This window comes from Apis laboriosa, unplaced genomic scaffold, assembly GCF_014066325.1.
Source record: "Apis laboriosa isolate Shangri-la unplaced genomic scaffold, ASM1406632v1 scaffold71_cov137, whole genome shotgun sequence".
Classification (NCBI taxonomy): domain Eukaryota; kingdom Metazoa; phylum Arthropoda; class Insecta; order Hymenoptera; family Apidae; genus Apis; species Apis laboriosa.
The window spans coordinates 345089-369185 of record NW_025224229.1 but is presented as its reverse complement, the minus strand read 5'-3'; the positions used below and the strand labels follow the sequence as shown (position 1 = coordinate 369185).

General features: G+C 19.3%; 2 protein-coding genes across 4 annotated transcripts in view; one reads left to right on the top strand and one right to left on the bottom strand.

Moving 5' to 3' along the window:
* Positions 1-24097, top strand: part of LOC122719290 (glucose-6-phosphate 1-epimerase) — a 112863-nt gene that overhangs the window by 15661 nt on the left and 73105 nt on the right. The gene's annotated exons all lie outside the window — the stretch shown is intronic.
* LOC122719289 (FERM domain-containing protein 5) overlaps positions 1503-24097 on the bottom strand; it is a 62949-nt gene continuing 40354 nt past the window's right edge. Inside the window, exons 7-11 of one of the 3 annotated variants that reach the window (XM_043944983.1) lie at positions 17632-17720; positions 14796-15022; positions 13078-13245; positions 6939-7535; positions 1503-2271 (exon numbers count right to left, since the gene is read on the bottom strand). In XM_043944983.1, the coding sequence (XP_043800918.1) occupies positions 1853-2271; positions 6939-7535; positions 13078-13245; positions 14796-15022; positions 17632-17720 (1500 nt within the window). In that variant the 3' untranslated portion in view covers positions 1503-1852. The remainder of the gene's footprint in view (positions 2272-6938; positions 7536-13077; positions 13246-14795; positions 15023-17631; positions 17721-24097) is intronic. The other 2 variants (XM_043944984.1, XM_043944985.1) reach the window with 2 other exon arrangements.

Here is a 24097-nt window from a genome sequence, read left to right as displayed (position 1 = left end):
TAAATATTTTATCATAACTAAAAGTTTATAAAAAAAAGATTTTATGTTTACAGCTCATATAGAAACAATAATAATGATTACAATTACGCATGCTGAATTCTATGTATAATTTACTCTTCTTAAATCCGAAAATTAAGTACTCATTTAAACATTAATTCAATCACAGTATTTTCTAGTATATATATAGTAAAATATATAAAATCAAATAAATTAATAATTTTTTAATTTCAAATTATATATTTTATGAGAAATATCAATTAGTATGAATAAAACTTGTAACTTCAAAAGAAAAGATAAAGTTTAAATATGATTAATAAGAAATATATTTTGTAAATAAAAAAAATAAATCTTTAAGAGAAAAAAAGGATTAAACGAATCAATTTTTACACATTAGAAAATGAAACAAAATACGAATTTTAATACAAAATATAATTTTAAAATTAAAGTAAATAATATCGCTTTATTATACATAAAAAATAAAAATATGTTGTGCAACATACTACTTGATGTTTCTGCTCATGATTTCTATTACTAATTATATTATAAGTTGAAAACGTACGTACTTGTATATAATCTACCTTTGTATTTAAATACAAATATGACTTTCTCGATTTGCGACACATTCTATATAATAGTAATTACTAATAGTAATTAGTAGAAACTGACTTTCATCTAAATTTATTAAATAAATTCGATAATATTACTATAACAAAGTTTTCTAATAATTCGTCGAATTACATATAACTTATTATATAGTAAAACACGAGACCTCACAATGTAAATATTTTGTACAAAACACTTCGTCTTCGATAGAGTAAATATATTAAGTTATCAATATTTAAATATACATATGTGTAGTGCAAAAAGTAAATAAATAATAAATCGGAGGTACTTTTTTTATCGCAGATAACAGTTTTTCAGAGACATATTTATATCGAGTTTTGAGTCATGATTCAAAATATTCAATTTGGTATTTGAAGTTAACGATTTTTTTTATCTTGTGTGATCCTTGGTAAAGGTAGCTGCAATGTTAGCGAAATATTGGAACACTTTTGTATTAGGACATAACCTTAATCCCATAATAATACTTATTTAGAAAATGTTTTACGTATTTAATAATTTACTTTAGTTTATACACATGATTCACATTTCTAAATAATTCACATAATTCCAAATAAAATACTTTTAACATATATATATGTATGTATGTATGTATAAAAAAAAAATAATGGAACAAATATGATCTGATTAGAGTGAATTTGGCAGTCATTATAGAGGCCGAAATAAGAACAAGTCATTCCTTTTTAGAAGTTTTCAAAAAATCGGATCGCATCTTTTTTTTCTGTAGTATATTTTCTTAAATCTATCAAGACACTATAAAAATTTCAGCAAAATTAGCCATTCTCGCAATATTTGAAATTTTAGATTAAATTACTGTAAATAAAATAATAAGAATAGTTTATTATATTAGATATATTAATATATTTGAGGTTATAAAAACATAAATCATGTATATAAATCATATACCAAAGTAAATTATTATATACACAAGATAACAAACAATACTGATTTTCGAAATAAGTATTTCAAAAACTTCAAATGCCAATTTGAAATAATATGTGTAAATCAAATTCATTGTATCAATTTGATATACTACATTCAGAATAAAAACAAATGAAGAAAACTTAACAAAAACAATTCGTTTTCTTGCATGTAAATTCATATATCTAAAAAGAAAGAACATGAGAAAGAAATACAATACTCTTGCTTCTCGATCACCTTCTTGACTTGGCACTGAAGGAAGTTACTTAGCGACAAAGGGCGACCTCAGCCTGGTCATCATCGCGTCACATCAAAATAGGCCGAGCTTTGTCCTCAAGAACTCCTTGATGGGGACATAGTATTGATTCTTTAAGGCCACCATTTCTGGCGTCTTACGCAAATTATTAAAAAGCGTTGTGTCTGTCTCAAATACCAAAACGATCACAGTAAACAAAACTGTGATCGTGAGCATGAAAGCTGGAATGAAAAACCTCGTGATTCGAAGACTCTTATGCCTTGATTTTGAACGTCGACCAGTTTGCTGCAATTGTTGCTGTTGTTGTTGTTGATGAAATTCTTTTACGTTTTGAAGTTTTTGCATTTTCGGTACAGGCGTCACCGAACGACTGTGTGGTTTTCCAGATGTATCCAATAGGTGACTTTCTGATGACGAATGATCAAAAGAATCTCTAAAGTAATAGTCGTTAATTGCACCTTCATGCTGACCGACTGAAACAAAAATTCCCCGATACTTTTAATGATGATTATATTATGAATAATGAATATATTATATATGTATATATGAAGTCAAAACATGATTCTATAATTTATGTATTTTATTATATACGAAAAATAAACAAATTATGCTGATTTTTAATTACTAATTTACAGGATGTTAATATATTCTTGGAACATTTTGAAAGATCGATTCTAGAGAATATATATAAATAAATACAAAAATTGATATAAAAAAAATATCGATTGAGACTTATTTATTATTATTTATATTAATTATTATTATTAATTAATTATTATTATTTTATTATTATTTATTATTATTAATAAATTATTATTTATAATTGAAATTTATATTAAATGAAACGAGATGAAGATAAAGAGAGATATCTGTATGATAGAAATACAACTTCATTTTATTTATAGTCATTAATACAAACTTTAATTGCTTATAAATTAATAAATAAACTTCAATCGAGACTTTTCTATTAACTTTTATATTTATTTTAGTTTTTAGAAGCCTGCAAAATATATTTTATAAATATATTAACATTCTGTATATTAACATTATATTTATATCGAATAATTTAATATCATACAATATGTCATTATTAGATATGATTGTATTATATTCATATATAAATTTCATTTGGGCATTTAGATACAATCATTTTTCAAATTATTCGTTATTTCAAGAATATATTTTCATATAGGATGTAATTTGATATAAGTAATTTTATTCATAAGAAATATAATGGACATATGAAGATCAATTTTGATTTTTTAATATTATTTTTTAATATTAAAGCATGAATTGATACAATTTATTATATTCTATAAAAAATTATTAAATTATTAAATATTAACTATTATATATATATAGTAAAAAGTAATTTATTTAGAAAATATTTTATCTATCTATATCTAAATTTGTAAAATTTTATTATGTCATATGATAAATTTTACAAAATAGAATTAAAATATTTCAAAAATTAGTTTTTTTACAAAACTATATTTTTATTTCTATTTTTATTCTTATATTTCTATTCTATTTAAAGAATAATAAATTTTATTTATTAATCTATTAAAAAATATCATTTAAAAAAATAAAGTTTTGATAAAAAAAAATTATTTATATCAAATTATATCTTCTGCGAAACAAAATAATTTCTATTGGAAATATCCTTTGAATTAACGAATAATTTAAAAAATAATTATAAACATATCATGATTGCGTGTATATAATAATAGAAAAGTGAAATAAAGCGTACAACATTTATTACACATGTGTATATTACATATAAAATCTTCTTTCTAATATAGGCGAATAAGGAGATCAAATGTGAATTTATTTAGTGATGGACCATATAATGATACCAAAAGAAAACATCTTATTTTAACCCTATAAATTCTATAAAATTAAATGACAAGTAGAAAATTGATAATGATGAAAAAATTATATAATGATTTCCTTGATGGAAATATTATATAATGAGACAATAATATTATATATAGAGAATAATATTATATATTAAGACAAAATTACGTACTAATGTAATCTTACGTACGTGTAAATCTTTAAATTAATAGATAAAATCGATAACTTTATTTAAAGATTAAATCTTATTGTTAATATTAGATGTCAAAACTTCGTTGCTGCGTAATACAATTCTGTTTTAAATCTATAGAATATATAAAATTGATTATAAATTTTATTTTTTTATTGTTCTGAAATTTTTAATGTGTCAAAATTAATAAAATTTTATTGGAAATAATTTTTAATTTTATAGAGATTTTCAAATTATAGAAATTCAAAATTCGGAAAATTCGATTATCTTTCGAGTCAAAAATTTCAATTGTTCTATCTAACATTTTAAGATTTGAAAAAATTAAATGATATATAAATATTTCAACAAATTTTCAAAAATAAAAAAAAACTAAATAGAATATTTTAATTAAAGATAATATTTCTTTTGATTTCTTAACTAATATCTATTCTACTTTTTATCTGACGAAAAGGTCCCTATTCTATTTTCTATTCGATTATTGTATGACTATATATTATTATTTCAATACTATTTCACACTATTGAATTTGCCTACCAATTTTAGTTTATTTACTTTTTCATTTTTCACATAAGTAAATGTCATTTAATAATTAAAAACACTTCGATTTGTCTGTCAATCCCTTATTTTTAATTATTTTTTCCACAAATAAATGTTATATAAGAATGAATTAAAAATATATTTATATGAATAATACTTATTTTTTCGTGATTTTCTCTCACCCAATTTTTTTTGCAGAATACTTATCCTTCTATTCTAGTTAATAATAGGAAAAGAGCAAATTAATATTAGTTACAGATTCAAAACAATTTGTTATAGTTTACATATCTTATATATTATAATATATTATATAATATATATGCATACTACAATACTATTATATTACAAATTACTCTATATCAATACATTGATATAGAGTGTACGTATAGGAAATTAAAAAATAAAAAATTTAAATAGTACATCTATAAGATAAAATACGAAATATAAAGAATAAAAAAATCGATTGATGCTTTTTTATAGTTATAAATAATTAAAAATTTTTTAAAAATTAAAAAAAAAAATTTTTTAAGAGTATTTTATATTTTTAAGAGTATTTTTTATTAACTTTCTTTCATATATTCAAAGATATTTTTATTTTATTCTTAATTGTTAATAATTAAAAAACAAAGTCTTTAAAAATTTTTATATTCTTTATTTTTATTTCCATTTAAAAATATATTCCTTATAAAAATATGTTTTAAATTTTTTATCAACTTCGCTTAAAATTTGCGATACATTAAGTTAAAGAGATTTTAGAAATACTTGGAATTTTAAAGATAGAAAAAAAAAACAAAATTTTATTGGAAATAAAAAATTTTTGAGAATCAAATTTAGAAACTTATTAAATAAATACCTAAACTTGTTTTTAATTGAATATTTAATTGAATAAATAATTGAAAGAAATCATTCTACATGCTAAAAGCAAAATAAATATATAAAAAAAATGTTAAATTAAATAAATATAATTATATAAAAATATTAATTTGATAAATTAAAGAATTATTAAAATTCTTTATTTGACTATATTAAAAAAAAAATTGGATTCAAACATGTTAAATACTTGTTAAATTTTCAAATTCGATTTTTTTTTAGAAATACAGTCTTATGCAAAGAAATTATATATTTTTTATTTAATTTCATATATAGAATAATCTTTTATCTATGATTATTTATTGGATATGTTATTTAAATCTTCAAATTCAATTATCTTCAAAATATTATTAATTATTTTAAAAAAATATTTCAAATAGAATATATTACGTTTAATACTTCATAGTCATTTATATCACGAATTTCAACTTTTATTATATATTATATGTATCTGTATATTATAAATATAACAAATACATACATATATATGTCAAAATATCTCTAATTGAAAATTTTATTGCGATTATAAATAATTTGATATACGAAAAAAATATAAAATCTGAAGAAATATGATAATTTAATAAATTATTGCAACAAAAATAATATAATGATTATGAGAAACAGAGCATAAAACAAAAACTAATTGTAATATTCTTATAAAGAAATATTAACAAGTGTAAAATATTAATTATAATATAATTTTAATTAATTATATATAATTTTTTAATTAGTTTTACAATTGGTTAAGAATATTTGATAACACGTTATTTACGTACCTCTAGATGAAATCACTGACTAAATCTACAAACATGCAGTGCAATGTTGTAAAAAAAAACTTATCGTAAAAAGGATCATGCCTTTTCAAATATATTAATGTTATGCAAAAAAAAGCAACACAAAAGAAAAGAAAATTCAATACTATATGTGTATATTGACGCAATAAACAATAAATAATATTTACTGGATGAACGATTAAATAAGGAGAAGATATATAGCGATAAAAATGGAAGGAGAATTTTCGCGTATATAAGATGTCCCATCTCATTTTGATATTTTGGTTTTTCAATTATTACTCCTATTATTATTCTTATTAAGGAAAAATGTTTCAAATAAAAGTTGAATTCTGTCAAGATATGCATATTTTGTTATTAATTTTTTTTTGAATGTATAAAGGTCATATGAGAGTCAACTTCGTTTTTTAAATAGTATTATATATTTTTTAATAGATAATCAATGCAAATCAACATTCTACAAAAAAATATTATGATTAAAAATTATTTATTTAGGAAATATTTCAATATAAATTTTAAAATTTTTTGCATGAATGGTAAGTAAAATACAGAAAATATAAAATAAGTTTTACAAAATTCAAATTGAAATATTTTTTAAGTTAATAATTTTTAATATTTTTTGTACACAAATTTTTTGTATTAATACATCAAAAAATATTTAATTCTATTTAGAAAAACAAAATTGACTTTTACGCGATTTTTACGCATCCATTCACGAAAAAACATAATAATATCATAATATATTGTCCTTAACATTATTCAAATTTTGTATGAAATATTTTTCATTACAAACCATAATACTAAAAAAATCGAGATATTAAAATCAAATGAGACAATCTGTACATATGTGTTATTATTTAGTGTGAATGAAGGAGAAACTCATCGCCTAATTTACCTGTCCTTTCCTGTCGTTTTGTGGCTTCGACTTCGTTTTTAACGTCTTCGACGTCAGTTGTTTCCGATGCAATGTAACCGTTTGCCGTTTTCGTCATGGTTCCGATGCCGCGACATTCAACCTCATTCTCCTGACGAACGAGCATGCTTACCTGCTCGTTGGACCTGCGCAAGATCTTACCGACGGTGTTAGAATCGAACGGACCGTCATCTATCACTGTTGTGATAATCGTTCCCGAATCGGGTGTCGGGAATACGTAAGTCTCGTTCGCGATCTCTTTACCAGCTTTCAATGACTCCGCCGATATTTTAGAACTCTTTATTATCAAGGCGGTCGATCTGACAACCTTCGGACTCTTTTCGAAGGTATTTATACGCTGCCTGACGACGTTATCGATGTCACGCCCGAGTAATTCCTCCGAGCCTATCACTATTTTTTGACTGTACAATGGTTGAGGTCGGTTCAGCGTGTTCTTAGGACATTTCATTCTAACTTTCGTACGATTTGTGGTGGTGTTGAAAGTGATGGTGGTGGTGGTAGTGGTGGTAGTGGTGGTGTTGTGGGTGGCTCTCACATGCGTATCATTTTCGTCTACTGCTAAACGAACAGAAAAAAAAAAAGAAAAGACAAATCAACGATCTAAAAAGCCAAAGAAGCGTTGATTTTAATTGATTAATTTCGTTTTTTATATACATATATACGTTTATTTAAAAAACTGATGATTAGTTACTTTGCATATTTAATAATTTATATATATTATTATAATCTTGAAATATCTCTAATATTTCTAAGTTATATTAAAATATAAAAAAATTAAAAACATTAGAAAAAAAAACGAATCAAAGTGAATTTGATATTAGATCACAAAGATTGAAATATTAACAAGTAATTGGATAAATCTATTGATAAATTTTGATAAAATTTCTTTTGAAAAATCTAAAACAAATTATTGTGATTTATTCTTCTTTTTTATTATAATATAAACTTTCCTAGATTTGTCTTATTAGCACATCTATCCATATATGATATTAATGAATTTCATTTCGATCAGCTTTCCCGCAACAATATTCGAAACTTTAGATTAAATTATTATATATAAAAAATTATTATACCAAAAGTATTTCATTTTCATTTAAAATTATAGTAATGTAAATTATATATAAACCAAAGTAATTCATTAAATATGCGAGTTATAGTTATAAGTTATGAATTTCCTCAAATAAATATCTTTTTCTTTTTTCTTTAATATATTAATAAATGAATATTGAATAATAATATACAATTTTCGTTCGATACTTGTATATATAATTTTGTATATATAATCTTTCATATTAAAAAATTAGCCAATTGTTAAAATTTGATATTTATGCGTTTTAATCAATTAATAACAATTTAATTTCAAAATTAAGAAATATAAAGTTTTAAAAATAATAAAATATATATTTAATTATTAAAGAATATTTTCATTTTTATCTTTCTAGTAAATTAGATCAAAAATATTCTATGAATTTATTTATATTCTATGAATATAAATCTTGTTATAATGAAATTCAACTAAATTATATTATTGATATAAAAATATTATTAAAAAAATATTCTTTAAGAAATTAAAATTTAAAATATCTATCTCTAATCAATTTTATTTAATCAATTTTATTTTTTAATATTAAGTATATAGCAATTCTACATTCTATAAACATGAATTCCCTAAAATTATAAAATAAAAATAAACTAAATTTAAGGAATGGAAAATGCTGAGATAAGGATATTTTGTTTAACATAATGAAGCCTCACACAAATATTTTTAATTAAAATACAGTAATTCCCGAATAATTGATCACGATTAAGTTTATTTAACAGGAGAAAGGAAACATTTGTTAAATTTGTTTATAAAATTTCATTGAACTATAAATCAAAAACAAATTGAATAAAATTTGACATAAAATAAAACGGTTGAAATTTTTAATCTAATTGGATAATAATAGTAATTTTTTAATTATTAACTATTATATTTTCTAAAATAATTATAAAATTAATTTGATATTTATTCATTGAAATTTTTATTCTATATATTTTCATTTTCATATAAACAAGAAATTTCTATTTCTTATGAAATGGAAAAAAGTTTTAATTCAATAGAATTGTTTATTTTGTTTTCAAAAAGTGAAATTGTGACAAATAAATTGATAAGTGGATTCGAAGATGAAACTGTTGGATTCATTCATGAAATTCTATTTATATAATAATATATTATTTGTAAAATTAAATGAATATTGAACTTATGTCTTTTTTTTCATTTTTATTTTTAAAAAATATAATGATATAATTATATAAAAAATACAATATGTTTACTCATCCATATTTTTCTTTTATTATATAATTATTAAAGGAATAATTTATTTAATAAAATTTAATTTATTTAATTTTATATTTTATAATGTAAAAAAAAATATCTATAATAAATATATTATGCTTCAGAACTTTTATTAATAATTCAAAACTTTTATAAATGGAATATCTACAACAAAATTAAAATATTAATGTATAAATTTAACTTGAAACAATAAATGATTCAAAAGTTAAAAGTTCATCATATAACTTTTATTTATAAAAGTTTAGAGTTTCGTTCAATCCTGGATAAAAGTATTTACACGTCCATTTAAAAATTTTTTTAGTATAACTGATTTCAAATAAATATGTTCTTTCATGCGTAAGTGATTTGAAACTTATTAATTTTAAATATAATACATTATGTACCAATGATCAACATTGCATAAAAACAATTTATAATCTTTTCAAATATTATAATATGATTTTTTATAATAAATCATATACAAATATGATGTCTATAAAAGAAAATTAAGGATTTAATATTTTTTCTCATTATTATTTCTTTTTCCATCCAAATATTATAATTAAATAAAATCATCAATCCTATAAATCATTTTAAATGCATTATTTTCTGCAACTACGAGCCAGATAGATAAAAATTTGTACAGCAAACAAAATTTTTCTGAAGATTAGCATGTTTTTTGAAACTCAGATTACTTGCGAAGCTAAGCACGCGATCGCAATCTAATAATCGATAAACACGATTAGTTTCCATATTCATTATATTTTCTCAATTAACTAGCACTTTCTTTTGCTTCTCTAGATTAAAAACTTAAAAATTTATTAAGTTGCACGTTATTATACAACATACTCGAATTTCCTTGAATTTTTTCTAAGTCCTAGAAAGATTGATCAATAATTGTCTAATGATTAGTAAAAAAAAAAAAACCTAGTATAAATAAAAAAAGATATAATATTCTCCAATATTAAACCTCGAAACATTCAATTTTTTTCAAGTGAATTGAATTAATCGTTATAATGATCAATACAAATTAAAAATACTAAACATAAATTTTAAAATTCTATAATTGTAAAATCATTTCAATTACTGAATTATTATCAATATAAATTGAATAATATCAAAAACTGTTATATTTATAAAGGATTTAAAGGAATTAAAACGAATAATATTCAAATAGATGTATATAATTTATTTTCTTTATATTTTTATTATTATATTATTATTATATTTTTATATTCATAATTTTGATATATTATCAATTCAAAGTTAAAAAAAATAATTATGAAGAATAAGAGATTATGATTTCATAAACGAGTAATTATTATAGTAATTATTCAATTATAAATCTCAATTATAAATTATATTTTTATTTCATTTATATTTATGAGAAATTATGAATATTCTAGACATTTTCAATATGAAATTCCCTTATTCATAATTTTATATGTTATCTAAAGTTTGAACATGCAATTTTTCTTTCTATATTGCCTTATTTTTTAAAATAAATGATATATTTCACTAGCTAATTTATTTCTTATCATTTCGTTAATAGCATGTATTTACAATTTATCTGTCTACGAAAAATGTAAATTACATTATACAAATTACATATTATAAATTATAAAATAATATTACAAATTAAATATTATAAATAAAATTTAAAAATTAATAAAACTTTAATATCATTATTCAAAAATATAATTATATTACAAATGAATGATTTTTTTAATACTTTGATGATAAATAAAATATGATGAAATAAAAACAAATTTAACTTTAAATTTCAATATTTGACCTTGAACTTGGAGATTTGATTTTGAATTTCAATTTTGCAAAAAGTTTTTTAAATTGATCTCTGATTTTTTGTTAGATCACCGATTTAAAGATATTTTAAGTAATCTAGCTATGACGAAATTTTCTTTTACATTCTTTTATAATAAAATAAAAAAAGATTTTAAAAAATAATAAATTTTAGAAAAGTTGGCATCTCTAATCTTCATAATTAATAATTGCATTATAATTATATTGTTTCAGTTTTGTTAATAATCCATTAATAATATAATAATTTAGAATTTTGATGTATAAATTATTTTTGAAATATGTATATAATAGCATGGATTAATAATAATCCAAATAATAATTAAAAAATGAAATTAAAATCCAAATAAAATTTAAAAAGTTTAACACGTTGTCTAATTAAATAATAATCGATTAAAATTTAATATTTTCAATTATCATCAATTATTCAAGATTAAAAAATTTACTTTTGATGATATAAAAATAATAATAAAATTTCTGAAGAAGAAAAATGTAACCATTTATCCAGGAACTATTATGCATTGTTTTTTTTACGCTTTTACATTTTTCTATTTGTAAATTACGAAATATTTATTAATACAATTTCTTTTATATTCTTCTTTTATATTTATGTTAAACGAAATCAAATAAATCAAATATTGAATATCTCTGGATGCAAGGCCCTTTTAACATGATAAAAAAATTGAAAATTCTATATGAAAAAAATAAAGAAAATAAAAAAATAATAAAATTTATAGAAAGAAATAATATGTAAATATATTAAAAGATTTAAGATTAATAAAGAATAACCTATTTAAATTAAATCTGCATTATTACATTATTTACAAATTGTAAAATATAAATAATAAATAATTTTTTAAAATAATATTTTTGTTTATTATATTATCAGTAGCTTCCTTTTACTTTTATTAATAAATAAAATTTTATTATAATTTTTTTGAATATTATGAGTAATAAATAAAACATTTATAAAATAAAATAGAAAAAAATCATTAAGAATTAAGTAAAGAGAAATAATAATACAAATATGTATATTAAATAATTTAGTATTTAAAATTCATTTAAAGAAAGTATAATAATTAAATGATAATAAACTACATATTATTTTATTAGTATATGAAATATTTTGCTTAAATTCTCGATTAAAATAAAAAAGAAAACGTGATAAAAATATATTTTAAAATATATGTATCAATCAATTTTGTGTTTGGAACCTTTCACCCAGATAAAAACACTCGTGCAATACCGATTCCTTGAAAATATATCAGAAACAATTGTATTCATGCAATCAACATTTATAACAACAAATGTAATTATTTAATAATGAATAAATATTTATCAATTGAATTATATTACGGTTTCTTGTGTATTGTGATTACCCAATTACAAACTACAATAATATTTTAATAAAAAAATAAACTTTTCAATCTGAAACATATTATCATACTTATTTACACATGCATGTTATAAGTGCATTCCGTGACGCATGGTTCCTTTATAAATAATATGTACAATATAAGAATAAATTAATAATAGAGAATAAATTTCTTTGAATTGTGAAAAATAAAATTCTTTGTTTGTGCATATATGCAAGCATAGTTTTGATAAAATATATGCTCAGATAAAAATTAATCAGCATTAAAAATAGATTAAACAGTAAGAAAAAAAAGTAATATATTACAATATATAAAGATGTTATAAAATATTTAAAATCCGTATTTACACCGAATAGAAGATCAAGAGAATAGTAAAATCGCTATTTATATAAATAAAATGCGTATTATTCTATGAGAATTAACGTAAAAAAATGAATTAATAAAAAAATAGAATTAAAAAAAATCTGTTGATATACATTATAAGCCATGCGTCTCGAATCAGCATAAAAATTCAATTAGATAAAAATCTATAAAAACGATGAAACGAAAATTCTATATAAATATATTAGAGAAAGATAAGAATATCACTAACCATTGTTTCTTCTGCTATGAATTTCTTGGTCCTCCGAAACAGGTTCTAGCAATGGCAAAGTATTATCTGGACAATAAGGCGAACTGAATGGAACGCCAGTACTACCTTCTAACATTCCCGCACCGTCTAAACCTGCGCTATGACAGCTACGTGGCAAACTGGAATATCCTATAAATTTAAAATTTATTAATATTATATTATATATATATAATATTATATTATATTATATTATATTATATTTTAATATAGACGAATCACAATAACTCAAATTTTAAAAGAAATTTTCAAGTTATTATCTCATTATATGTTTATTGAATATATATATTGTATATATTTACTTTGAAATATCAATTATAGAGGCCAAAACACAAAAGTTTACAAAAATTTAAATTGAGATTTTTTATTAGATTATAATTTTAGCTCGTGTTATATAGAGATAAAGACAAAAATAAAGTAAAATAATGGTGTGACTAGAGATAGAATTGTCCCACTCTTATTTCCATTTTATTTCATCCAACGAAATTTTTTTTTTTATAATTTAATAAATAAGTTTCAATAGATATTTTTGTATATCAACTTTTATACTTATTTTAGCCTTTAGAATTAATCCTCCAATGAATAAAAGTGAATAAAAAAAAAGAAATTCATAAGTTTTTATTTTCAGATAAGTTTTTGTTATCGGACTCAATTGTAACATTATTAACATATTCTATATTCTAACATTATTAAAAATGAAAGGAAAAAAAGGAAATAATATCGAATATTCGAATAATATTCGAATATGACACATAATTAATTCAAAATTTAAAAAATTGTCGAACGAGAACAGTAGATTATCTTCTTTTCCATTAAAAATGGCTTAATTTTTTTGTAACGAATTTCCAAAGGAAAAAAATACATGACTTTCTTTATTGTTTTATTATTATTACTACTACTAAATAAAGGCATGACCTTCTGCCAAAGAGACGCATCGCATCCTGTCACGTATAGTTAAGATTACATATAATTAAGATTAACATGTATTATTTTATAATCATAATATTATTTAATAAATGTAAAATAATTAGATTGAGATAAATACAAATAAATACAAATATTATTGATATGCTTCTATTTATTAGTAATAGCAATGAGAAAATTCACGTATTTTTCTCCTGTGGAATTCGTTTGCTTATTATTATTAGCAATAATAATATTAGCAATAATAATATTAGTAATAATAATATGACATCATATATTTTCTTCCTATGAAAATTCTTTTAAAAAAAATTGTATCAATTTTAATGATAAAGAGAATAGTATAATGTTTTAACTCTGCAATTCTGAACATCATTTTATAGGAATCAAAATTTTCATTTGAAGTTTCAAGAAATAAAATAACGTATTTAAACATGTATCAAATAATTCGATTTAAAATAATTTTATATTCTTTAACTTTTATGTACATGAAGGTAAGATATTTACAGTATAGCGAAAGAAATAAAATAAAATTTTACAGATATACTGATACTGTATTACATATATATTTATATGTATTTTAAAAAACTATTTATAATATATTATTAAACTATTTATAAATATATAACTATTGATTCATACGATTTGTATTTCATTTATCTCAATCTAATTATTTTATATTTACTAAATAATATTATGATTATAAAATAATGCATGTTAATCTTAACTGTAATATGTAGATATAAAGAAAAGATACTAACTTATTTCAACAAGATCTTGACTAGGAGTACTAGGGGTTGCTGGCACACTACTAGCTTTTCTTCTAAGACACGTAGTTTGACATCGCTGTATAGGTGGTTCTTCTTTCCGAAGTGGACCCGTTTCTTCTAATACCTCTTTTTCTGTTCTACCAGTATATTTAAATTTTGTACCCCAGGAGAAAATGGATCCACCGCTTACAACCGGTGCATCCGATGCCCTAGGTAATCTAATTAAAACAAAATTTACATTAATAATTTACTTAATTATTATATATAATCTTTGTACACATACATATGGAATTTCATTTATATGAACAATATTTTTCTAATATAATATAATTAGAAATAGTACATTATATCTATAATACAAAATAAATTAATTTCAAAATTATTTTTAAATTTATAATATTTAATCATTTAAAGAAAACGTTTTGTGAACATGTTTTGTCTTTTTATATGAATGTGAACTACTATTAATTGCACGAAAAATTATAATTGGTGGAGGAATAAGATGGATTCCTATTATATAAACAGTTTAGTTATGTTTGTCCTCTAATATGTTCATATAAATAAAATTCTATTGCACATATTTTTGTACAATCAAATGATTATATTAAGTGCAATAATTCATAATAATTCATTTATAAACAACAGTTGTAAATTCTAAGAGCATGAAAAAATTGTCTATATTTCTATCTGTCTATTTAAACTATTTTTTGAATAATATCATATATATTAAATTAATCTAATAAAATTTAAATTTTTGTTTCTTGTAATAAATTAAATTAATTTATATTTTTTTTATATCCTCAAAAAACCCAAGTTTTTTTCACTAGATTTTTTTCTCTTTTTTCTTTATTTTAATTAATTTTATAACTCTAATTATAATTAATTATAATTTGTAATGTGTATGTTTATTTATATATTTATTCTTTTTCTTTACCTATTATTTATTATTAATAAATTAAATAGATCAATGTATTAATAAAATTATTTATTAATATATTAATAAATTTATTTATAATCTTAAAATTTAAATATATAATTTAATAATTCTGCGAAATTTGCAAGAAAGAAAATATTCTACAATAAAATTTAGATCTTGAATAAAACTGTATAGTTTCATATTCTTGGCATTCTACAACAATTTTTATTTTAAAAAATGCTGTATTATTAATGTACTAGTTCATGCAATTTGTTTAAACTTTACATACATTTTATTTATAATTGACTGACCATTTATTATTATAAATAGCCAATAAGTTAAATTTCAATGAAATTGAAAAGATCTTCTGAAGCAGCCTTGACACTATCAATATCGTTCAAACTTTCTTATAAAACTACTTATTAATAATATATATTTTCATTTTCATTTTCATTCATATTCATATTCACCATTTTATTATTTATTTCTCTTGTAAATAAATATAAAACACAACAATATGCCATGTAGCACCCAACCATGCACCCAAAATTTCCATGTGTTAGCTCCATTCTTAGCATCATCTTTTATCTCATCATAATCATTCCATTGGATATATAGATACAGACTAAAGACTTTCATCCATATAAATTAATCTATCAAATTATCATTTTGAATAATGTTTTTCTTTATATATTATCTATATTATTTTTGTCTATTTTTTCCACAGAAGAAATTTTTCTAATCATAAGATTTATCATTGATTTTTGTAATCATAAGAACCATTCAATTGATCATCAATTGCCTTTTACATTTTGCAAAAAATGAAATTATGAATTATTATTTTATATATTACAAACAAATATTTGCTATTAAGTAAATAAATTTATTCATATAATTACATCCTTAATTACATCTATTAAATCCTTAGGTATTAATTAATTTATTATATTATTTATAATTTAATAATAATAAAATGCATGGAAAATTACAGTCAATCATTTCATTTCTGAATATCACAATTAAGATCAGAAATTGGCTTCTGCTCAACAAAATGAGAGAATAGATAGGACTAGAATACGAGATAGATAACATAATATGTCCATTATCAATATAATATGTATATAATATATATTTGATCCTGGTTGTAACATTAATATAAATAAAAATTATCTTTATAAAATATTAACACTATATATTTATAAAGTATGAAAAGAATATCAATATTTTCATGAAATATCGAATAATTTTTGATTCGATACGATATTATCTTCATAATATTTTATCAAAAAATAATATCAAATACTTAAAATTTTGATACGTATCGATATTGAAAAGGAAACTTGAATATGAATCCTAATGCTACTTGTATGTAGGATGATAGTAACTGATCATTGAACGATCATTATTGAATATCTTTACCGCATTTTTTTCAAATTATTTCGCTTTTATATTAAAAATAATATTATAGATTTTTTTAACAAAAAGAAAACTGTCCTTCTAAATTTGATTATTATTTAAATATATTTAAATATTTATAATCTAATAATCAGTTTGTTTTATTTGGGAGAGTCCACAAAATCATTTATTATTAAGTGTAACTGAATAATTATAATTATATATTATATAATAATAATTACAATTTATTTTAAAAATTGTGAGTTTTGCTAAAATTACAATATATATATAAATCTATAAAAAACGTCTATTGCAAATTACAAAAATCGAAAAAAATTCATTGAACAATGTAAATTGGACAATTAAAGATCACATTTCACTAATATGTAATACGAAATAATTTATAAATATCATTTATGAATTTATTTACATATATTGAAATATAGTAAAATATAATGCCACGATTATTCATGCCAATACATTAAAAGCTTTTAGCTGAATAACAAGCATACATACGTGAAAAATAACATTTGCTCGATGGCGCATCTCCAAACATGACGGCAGTTCGATCCCGTGGGACACTTAAACCCAACTGTGTGCTTTTTCTGAAAATGGTTGGGAAACATTGCACTAAAACATCTACTTTCTCTCTCTCTCTCTCTCTCTCTCTATATATATATATATATAATATATATAGTATATATATACAAAATGCTAATATTTTTGTGAGATATCTTTGGAAGATCAATTCTAGAAATTTAAAAAAAAAATAAATGAATAAATAAAAAATAAAAAAATAAGTCTTATTAAATAATACCAATTTTTTTACTTTTATTATTATTTATTAAATTAAGACTTATTTTTTATATTTATTTTTTAATAATTAAAGACTTATTTATTAAACATAATAATTGAAAATTGTATTAGAAATGAGTCAGTTTTATCTATTTTATTTATTTATTTATTTTTTTTTTTATTTATCTTCATCTAATGCAAATTTAAATTACTTGCAATTTAATAAATATATTTTGTTGTGTTTGTTTAGAATCGATCCTTCAAAAATATTCTATGAATATATTAACATCCTGAATATTAATTTCGATAACTACAATATCTATAAGTTATTCTATCAGGTATGATTGAAAAAAAAAATAAAAAAAAATTTTCGACAAATGCTGATTTTTATTAAATAATAATATGTTCCAATATAACTATATTATAAAATATTTTAAGTAATTATTTCAAATCAAATACTACGCTATTATATGTAAGTTACGTTAAGAATTGTAAACATAAACTATTATATTTCACTTACATTCCAATTAATATTGTAATAATAATGATAAAAATATTTAACACTTTCTTATATATTCTATGACTATCATATATATTCACAAATATTCGTTCACAAGGAAAAAATCTTGCCTCACCTTTCTTTATGATTCTTGTCATTCTATTTAAAGCTTCTAAAACATATACATAACGTATATAATAAAGCCGACATACAGAACGATGAATACTATTAAGAATATTTGTGAAAACTAAAGGATTGTATTTAATGCAGACAACTTCTACATCATAGATGTAAAGTCTACTGTAATTATTTATTTTTTATTAATACCGATTTCAGAGACTTCAAACAATTACGTCGTTTCATTGAGATAGCTAATTATCACACATCTTTCTTGAGAATAATAGACACAATTAATTTTCTCCGCTTTCACACTAATAAACGATCGCTAGACGTAATTTCCACCTAACATTGAAAAAATACGAACAATCCGTGGAACTGTTATGAAACGACTTACCTTCGTTCTTACATCCTGAATAGACCAGCATTGGAAAGTAATAAGATTAGTCGTATTCGTAACAATATCGAACGTATAATATATTATATATGTAACTGTATAATTGTATAACAATACAAATTTTATATATAAAAATCTTTTTATTAAAGTAAATGAGGGAAATTTGAAACATATTGAAACAAATAGTAGAAAGTATATAAAATATTTTCGAAAACGAAATACTAAAAAATTATTTTATTTAATATTTAAACCAAGATCAAATATACTATTGTTATTACTATTGTTATTACAAATAGTATATTGGTATATACTATTTGTTAATCACACTTAAATTCGATATATATTCTCTGTTTAATTCAAATTGAATGGACATCAAAGATAATTAGATGTTCTAGTTTTTTTATACAAAATTTATGTTTTTCTACAAAAAAATACTATAATATATTATAATAAAAATTACTATAATAGATACTATAATAAAAATTGATACTATAATAACAATTTCAAATATTTGAATACAATATATATATTATTTAAATACAATTTTCTTATTTCATTTCAATTTCAACGAAATATTTATTTCAAAAAAATATTTTTGCAAATTGATATCGAAATATAAATATATTAAAAATACTATTTTTTAATATAAATATTATTTTTTAGAAATATTTGTTATATCTCAATTAAAGTATCTAATAAATTATATTTATTTATATTTAATAATGAAATATATTCATAATTTTTATATATTTAAATATATTTATAATTTTCTATTTTAAAAATCTATTTTTTCTAGCTACAAAAAATGATGATTATTCTTATTGTTATATTTATTGTTATATTGTTATATTTTGTAGTATTATACTATTTTTTTCATATGTTGATTTTTTATTATATTTAAAAAGTATTATATTAGTTTTTATTATTAACAAGAATAATCTTGATCATTGTAATTATGCAAATATTAATATATCATTAGCATAATCAATTTTAATTTTTTAATTTAATTAGTTTAATAAAAATGTATTAAATATTTTAATACATTCTCCATTTTTTGTATTCGAAAATAATTGAATTTTAATAAATAGATAAATTAGAATAATTAATTTAATATTAATATATTAATCTAATTTCTTTAAAAGATATAAAAATAATTGTCGAATTTTCAATTTTCTAAAAATACAAAAATACAAAAATACAAAAATTGAAAGGATTATCTCTTACATTAAAAAAATTAATTATGAATTTTTAAAATCAGAATAAAATTTTATAAAATAATATAATTTTAAATCATTATTTTATAAATATCAATAAAAAGAAATTATATTAAATCTTATATTAAATCTACGTAAATATATATTAATTTATATAATTTTAAATTTAAATTAAACAAATTAATAATAAATTAATAAAATACAAATAAAATAAATTAATAAAATAATTAATACAAATTAAAATAAATTTACATAATATGTACAGATTTTTTACAAAAAATAAATTTTTAAAACTGTTCAAATCTAAATTTTTTCATTTTAATTAAAAAAATAGAAAAAGTGAAATATCTAATAAAACGAAAAGATATTAATCAAATTTGTATTATTAAATTTGTATTACTAAGAAATAATAAAAAAGTTAATTATATTTGGCTGTTTCACAATTCTATTGTATTTTTTAATAAGCTTTTTTATTTTCAGTTAAAAAAAATCAATTTTATTAAAAACTTTATATATATATAAAATTCTTCCTTAATTTTGTTTTTAATTTTGTATCATAAATGAAAAATAAAATGTTTTAATATTAAATAGAAATAACTTATTGATAAATAAACACAGTTTAAACAACAATAATTTTAATTTTATACTTTGATTAAAAATACAAAAATTAAAAGTTATCAACTTATCAATGATCTTTGTTCTCTAATCTTTATAATATTTAACAATAATTTTAACATATAAAACACATAACATATAAAACATATAAAATATAATTAATTAAATTAATATTTTTATTAATATATAACATATTAAATTTTAACTATAACTAATATACATATAGAATATTAATATATTCGTGGAGCTCTTTTGGATTAATTTAATTGGTTAATTTTAATAATCGAACAACATTCAGTTGTTTATTTATTAAATTAAAAGAATTTATTAATTTAAATTTGCGTTAAAAACGAAATGGAAAACTACTAAGACAAAACTAAACTAAGACATTCTATTTCCGCTATATTCTTTTCGTTCTGTTTTTGAATGATTAATCAAAATTGATTATAACTTAATAAATAAATCTCAACCAATATTTTTATGTATATAAGTTTCACATATATTCATTTTAATCTCTAGAATTAATTCTTCAAAATGAATTTTGATAAATTTAAATATAATTTAATTAAGTTAATTAATAAATTTTAAATATAAATTCATAATTAAAATTTTATTATTTTAAATACTTTGTACATTGCTTATGAATGTTCAAATAAAATAAATAGAAAAATTAAGAGATGATTTTAAAGATTAAAAAAAACATGAAAGTTCATATGTATAAATATAAAATATAACTTATTTTTCGAATTATAAATAATTATATTATAATTATATTATAAACAATTAAATTATAAACAATTTTATACTGAACGAACTCATTATATCTACATTTCATTTGATCTAAAAAATTATTTGTAACTCAATAAAATAATTAATAAACTCAATAATCTACATTTTTGCATATCAGCTTTCATATTTTATTTTAGTCTCTTAGAATCATTTCTTAAATTTTCTATACTTCGTTCGAATTGTCTATATATTTTTTCTTTTATTCTTTTATCTAAATATTTTTCAAAGAATTATTATTTTTTATTTCTAATTCTTTTCTTTTTAGAACATTTTAGAATAAATATAATTTAATTTAAATATAATGTATATTTATATGTGTTATTTGGCAATATTTACTTAATCGCAAAAAAAAATGAAAATTATATTAATTTTGAGAATTAGTTAAAAACAATCAACATTGAAAGAAAAACAAGTATCTATGTCCCAGTTTTTACATCATATTTATGGACATGTCGATACACTTTCAACGAATGGAAGACTCATGGAGTTAGTAATCCTATAAAATACATTCAGTCACTGGGTCAAGGTTGGTTCATCGATCATATTCACAAGAAATAGTTAAAGTAATTTAAGAGAACAGAAATGATTATAATAATTTCTATATACTATATTTCCCTATTAACCAATTAATTAATCATTGCATTATGTAGTTATAATGAAATAATATATAATGAAATTTATAATGAAATAATAAATAGAATTGGAATAATTCTTGTAAAACAAAAAAATATGAAAAGAAAAATAATTCATTAATAATAGAGATAATGTAATATGAGAATAATTTCTCAAATAAAGACGATTATATAACAAAATAATTTGATTTTGAATATCTTATTTGATTTCGATGATAAAAAAAAAATATTTAGATATAAATTGAATGATGCAAAAGATATAAAATATATAGAAAAAATTTTAATGAATTCGTATAATTTTTAATGTATTAATTAATGCAATATGCTGTTTTCTACAAAAAAAAAAATATTGATTATGACAATTTGTAAAAAATTAACTTAGAAAATATTTCTACATTTTTGGCATTTTTGATACAAAAATAAAAAAACATAAAGAACTTATAAAAACTTATTATCTTAAAATAATATAAGAAAATTATAAAAATAGATATTATAATTAAAAAATTATATATATATATAGATCATATATAGATTATATATATAAATGTTAATATTAAATGATAATTTGATACTAATTATTGCAAGAAAAATGAAAATTAATGTGAGACAATATTGAAAATATTGAAAATGTTAAATAATATTCTTAAAATAAATAAATGCATTTTATTAATTTTTTACAATTGTAATAGAATGTATAGATACACATGATTCTATCGAATGATGAAAAATAAAACAATTTTTAAAGGTATTTAAAAATTCGAAATTTAATTTATAAATATAAAACAAAAAAAAAAAAGAAAAAAAATGTATATATGATATATATGATATGTTTATGATGCATTTTTCAATATTTTGATATAATATTCAGTTTTATTAAACTTTTTTAAAAAAATTTTATTTTAATGTCAAAATATAGTTTTAATTTAATATTTTAATGTTTTAAGTTAGCCTTTATAAAATCAAGTATGGTTTCTATAAATTATATATATATTCATTATATTATATAAGATTCTAGTATAGAAGAAAATCAAATAATTTTATCAATATGTTTTTTAAATAATTCTGAATTAATAATTATTAAATTTAAAAATATATTATAACTCTTGTTCCACTTGTTTTTTATTTATTTAATTTATTTTAAAAAATAAATTTTATATATAATTCTATGTGTAAAAGTAAAACATTTACTAGCTTTTTATTTTTCATATATTTCGTATCTTTCTCGTTAATAATATAATTTTAATGATTTTATTACTATTATTAATTATATATATATTTTATACTTATATATATACTTATATATATATTTTATTACTATTATTAATTATAATAATATTTCTAATAAAAATTTCATTTCATACTAAAAACTTCATTTTTAATACTGTTATATTCTATATTATAATTAATTCTTTATGTTGTATTTGAAAGATTCTATATTCAATTTTTCATATTTTTTCTAATTTCTAATATTTTTTCATAATTTTTCATTTATATATTTTTTTCATTATAAGAAACATATACATATTTATCTACATACATTTTATTTGAAAATTTAAAAGATGTAGATATGTAATAAATCATTGAAAATATTGATATCTTATAATTCATAAACATTCTTACATTTATACACATATCATATCTAATGCAGTATTTAAACATAAAATCAACTCATTAAGATTTAATACATCATATCATTTGCAAATTGTTTATATTATAATTTACATTACAATTTATTTTTTCAACTAGAATTCAGTTAAAATTAATAATTTTACAAAATTAAAAATATGAATTATTTATAACATTGTGATCAAAATAAAGTTCGTTTCTTATTATTCGTTTCGTTTTATAACGTTTTAAAAAATTTCACTATTCTAAAAATCCAAGATTCTCAAAAAATATATCTTATGACAATTACTGATCAAAA